At 34.4% G+C, this 5,000-nt stretch overlaps 1 protein-coding gene across 12 annotated transcripts in view; it reads right to left on the bottom strand.

Annotated features, from left to right (window-relative positions):
* Positions 1-5,000, bottom strand: part of LOC137631234 (dachshund homolog 1-like) — a 127,789-nt gene that overhangs the window by 41,264 nt on the left and 81,525 nt on the right. For 7 of the 12 annotated variants that reach the window (XM_068363002.1, XM_068363004.1, XM_068363007.1 and 4 more), the window contains one exon: positions 108-235. In XM_068363002.1, the coding sequence (XP_068219103.1) occupies positions 108-235 (128 nt within the window). The remainder of the gene's footprint in view (positions 1-107; positions 236-5,000) is intronic. The other 5 variants (XM_068363003.1, XM_068363006.1, XM_068363009.1 and 2 more) reach the window with 1 other exon arrangement.

Genomic DNA, 5,000 nt, shown 5'->3' with positions numbered 1-5,000 from the left:
CCTGGAATACTACCTAATAATATGACCATCTATTGGTAGATAAAGACTTAATATCTTCACAAAGCTGAAAAAAAAAAAAAAACAGAAAGAAAACGAGATCAACTAACCTGGCAACTGCCCGTTGTGGAAACCGCCGTTCTCGAGGTGTCGCTTTTTGAGGTCGAAGAGCGCGTCGGGACTGGGAGCCATGGTCATGAAGTCCGAGGCTCTCTTGGGCGGACGTCCGGGCCTGGAGCTGGAGGTGAGCACAAAACAGTACACGATAAAACATAACCAAAGGGTTAGTAAGGAAAAGGGAGGAGGAACCATAAGGCCGATGAAAGGGAAGAACTAAAAAGAGCGATTGGAAGACAAAACCCAAATAAAGCCGGTTCAAGTTTCAGTGGGGAGAGATGCTAGGTCTAGGTGAGGATTAGTTTTTTTTTTTTTAAATGTTATAGTTTATAAGCTTTGATGTGTGGTATTTTTAGAGAGAGAGAGAGAGAGAGAGAGAGAGAGAGAGAGAGAGAGAGAGAGAGAGAGAGAGAGAGAGAGAGAGAGAGAGAGAGAGAAATGAATTAGAACGATGATAGCCAAAACTTAAGATGGGAGAAAAATAAAACTTTTGAAAATTTCAAGGCACAAATACTCCAATTAAGCAACGAAATACATTCTGAACTTTTGCAAATACATTATGAATCATTCTTTCATATACAGTATGTATTACTTATTATCTTACAGCCTTCGCAACACAATTTGAAACATTCGCCCAACAAACGAAAACAGAAATCGAACTGTGACAGAGAAAAATACTGCAAACTTACTTCTCCCCCCTTTACCCTTCCTACTTACAAACACATACACAAACGTACAAACACACACACACACACAATATATATATATATATATATATATATATATATATATATATATATATAAGTGTGTGTGTAGGTATATATATACATACACATATATAAACCTACTTTACCATGTGACCCTTGAAATATAACTGTGCTTGACCTCACCCGCAAGTGTTTATAATAAACTGTAACACACACACACACACACACACACACACACACACTTGAATTAAAAATATTTATTCCTACATACACTCATTCATGCTCCATTTACCCAAGAAGAAAAAACACATTAACACTTACACACAGGAAATTAACTCAAATTCCAAAGTCCACCAAAAAAAAAAACTTGAAAAAATTTATCTACATTACTAGAAAGATAAAGAAAGATGATTACGTAAAGAGAGAAAAAAAATAAAATCTGTTAAGAGGAAGAGAAACAAAAGATTAAAGTTGTTAAAGAGGGTTAGTAATATTATGGAAATGCGTTTAATACTAAATAAAAATATCATTTCCTTTTACGTCAACCTTATATTAATACATGCTTCATGCGTTAAGTATTATTATAATGTAAAACATGCTGGCTCTGTTTCTATATCTTTTCAATGCGTCAAAAAGAACATATGATTAGTCACTCCTTAAAACGCTTCCAGTTGTATAAATTACAATGAACTACATTTCCGGAATACAAAACAATTGCAAATAAAGCATACTGTAATTTACCCAATGCTAATTTAAATGTCAAATCAAACGGAAGTCTAGATGAACTTCGTATATCAAACAGATAAGGAGAAAAGAATCGAAATGAGGTGCTTGAGCGTATTTGCGCGTATCTACGCAACATCTGCGCGTACAAATCACACCGTAATTACAGAACGTGGAATGAATAGGATGCGTATCGCTTCTCTTCAATTTGTATGAGGTCGTAAATTCCATTGGTAAAAGCCAACACGTCAATGGAAAGCGGAAGTTATAATAACCAGTGATACAATCGAACGTTGATAACAATGCAATGTGTGAGAATTTGTTGTCAACAATGCAATGTGTATGCATTTGTTGTCAACAATCCAATGTGAGAATTTGTTGTCAACAATCCAATGTGTATGCATTTTTGTCAACAATGCAATGTGTGTATTTGTTGTCAACAATGCATGGTGTGTATTCGTTGTCAATAATGAAATGTGTGTATTCGTTGTCAACAATGCAATGTGTATGCATTTGTTGTCAACAATGCAATGTGTGTATTCGTTGTCAATAATGAAAAGTGTGTATTTGTTGTCATCAATGCGATGTGTATGCATTTATTGTCAACAATTCAATGTGTGTATTCGTTGTCAATGATGAAATGTGTGTATTCGTTGTCAACAATGCAATGTGTATGCATTTGTTGTCAACAATGCAATGTGTGTATTCGTTGTCAATAATGAAAGTGTGTATTTGTTGTCATCAATGCGATGTGTAAGCATTTGTTGTCAAAATTGCAATGCGTGTGAATTTATTGTCAATAATGCAATTTGTATGCATTTATTATTAACAATGCAATTTGTTTGCATATGTTGTCAACAATGCAATGTGTGTGTATTTGTTGTCAACAATGCAATATATGTGTATTTGATGTCATTGCAATGTGTGTGCATTTCTTGTCAACAATGCAATATATGTGTATTTGTTGTCAACAATGCAATGTGTATGCATTTCATGTCAGCAATGCTATGTATACATTTGTTGTCAGCAATGCAATATGTACATTTGTTTGTCAACAATGCAATGTGTATGCATTTATTGCCCCAACAATTCGTTGTAATCCAACATATGTCTCTTATGGGTAGTTATAATCATCAGTTTTTTATATACAAATAATGGATGTGGAGCAATTTCTTTCTTAAATCTCTTGATTGAAGTTATTGCAACGCTAATCGGCTTGATGGTCTGGCGTTGGAGAGAGATGCGGTCGTTAAGACACGATTGCTTACAAACAATGAGTTGCTTCATTATAGACAAGGATTTTTGTTACCTTTCGATTTTGGTAATCATTCACAAAAATCATAAAGCATTTGGATAGAAAATAAAATTGTTAGCACTTGTTAATTTGCTAAAATATGCTAACTCGAGTTGCTTCATTATATAGTCTTTTTTGTTACCTTTCGGTGTTGGTACTCATTCGCTAAATATGATAAAGAATTTGGGTATAAAATAAAATTGTTTGCACTTGTTAATTTGTTAAAACATTCTAACTCTTAAGAGAAAAAAACTACAGTAATATAAACATAATCCAATTAAATATTCGATTTTGGTACTCATTCGCAAAAAATGATAAAAGAATTTGGGTATAAAATAAAATTGTTTGCACTTGTTAATTTGCTAAAACAGGCTAACCCTTAAGAAAAATAACTACAGTAATATAAACATAATCCAATTAAATAAATGATTTCCCATGACGAGCACTTCAAAGCGCTTACTACCTACTGAGTTTATATAATGTAATTGATGTAAGACCTCACAAACATTGCCGAGAATCGAACACTTCAAGTCTCTCTCTCTCTCTCTCTCTCTCTCTCTCTCTCTCTCTCTCTCTCTCTCTCTCTCTCTCTGTTAAAAAGTAACACATCGACAAACGCGTGCACTAGAATACAAGAGAATAGTTACAAATGGCTTCAAACTATTGGAACCTAGATATATGTCTACTGTAGGCTTCAGAGCCTTTAAATATGCAGCCCCGAGAATATATAATAAGCTCCAAAGAAACATTCGAATGATTGAAGACATTAAGGCTTTCAAGAGGAAACTGAAGACTTTCTTATTTCATGAGTCTTTTGACAGTGACGATTCAACAGTAAATGAACAATACGCGATATGAAACGTTAAATACTCTGAACGAATAAGGTAAAACGACAGTGGAGGTCCTGTAAAGAGTGGGGTTCCCCTGCTGCATGGGACCGGAAAAGCAGCCATCAAAATAAATAAAAATAAATAAATAAATATATTTATTAATCCATCACGCTCAACCCACAGTAATCATAATCTTCTAGATCCCAGCTGTTTCAAAATGACCTTATTGATAAATGACAAGCTTGTAATATTGCGCAATACTATTTATCCGTACTTTTAGAACTATTATACTTTTTGTTTTTCTCCTGGCTTTTAAAAGACTCCTGATTATAGTTTTATATGCTTTTTTTATTGTTTTGAGTACGTATATTTTTATCAATACTTTTTAAACTTTCATATTATATTTACTTTTTCTTTGTACTTGATTGTATTATTCTTAACATGGATAATAATACCCAATGTATTAATTGGAAATATAGAATTATTATTATTAATACTCTCTCTCTCTCTCTCTCTCTCTCTCTCTCTCTCTCTCTCCTCTCTCTCTCTCTCTCTCTCTCTCTCTCTAATATATATACCCAGGTAAATTCACTTACGACAACAGCGTGAATTTTCAATCAGACAGCTCCGAATCTATCAACAATCAATTGGCGGATGTGAGTGGCAGTGTTGCCACCTCCGTAAGCATAATTCTACTCACAAGTGAGGGAGGTGGGTGGAATTGGAGGCTAGAATGAGATTACTCATTAGAAATGCTTTTGAATCCGATGAACGATACTTTCAATTAGATTCTATAAAGGAAAACTCGTTTTTATTTCAGTTTTTTAGATTCTATAAAGCAAACTCGTTTATATTTCGGTCTTTTAAAAAAATTGACGATTCAAACTCTACCTGAGCATTGGGGTATCTTGAAAAGAGACCCTTGGCAACATTGCCTGAGTACGTCTGGGTGTACAAACTGCAATATGTTGAGGTCATTATTGAAGTATGACAAGAAAAAGAGAGGAGATTAAGAACTCCGGAGGGACGAAAGGATGGGGGTAGGGGTGTTTAAGAAGACAGGGATGAATGAAGGGGGGAGAGGGGGGAGGTGGAGGGAGAGGAGGAGGGGAGGTTTGCATGCTGCTCCTTAATACGAAGCCAATGCCCTTATTGCATCTACTGTACGGAACTTCTAATTCTCTCGTAACGCCAATTCCTAAGAAATTGGAAAGCGAAATTTCAGAAGAATATATTATTTTTTTTTTACTTTATTATAAATTTATCATAGAACATTTCAGTAAAATGTATTAGGCTACTGTATACCTAAGTATAGCAAAATGTATTAGGCTT

The sequence above is a fragment of the Palaemon carinicauda genome, chromosome 39, assembly GCF_036898095.1.
Source record: "Palaemon carinicauda isolate YSFRI2023 chromosome 39, ASM3689809v2, whole genome shotgun sequence".
NCBI lineage: Eukaryota > Metazoa > Arthropoda > Malacostraca > Decapoda > Palaemonidae > Palaemon > Palaemon carinicauda.
Note: the sequence above shows the minus strand (reverse complement) of the source record. Positions and strands in the feature narration are given on the sequence as shown.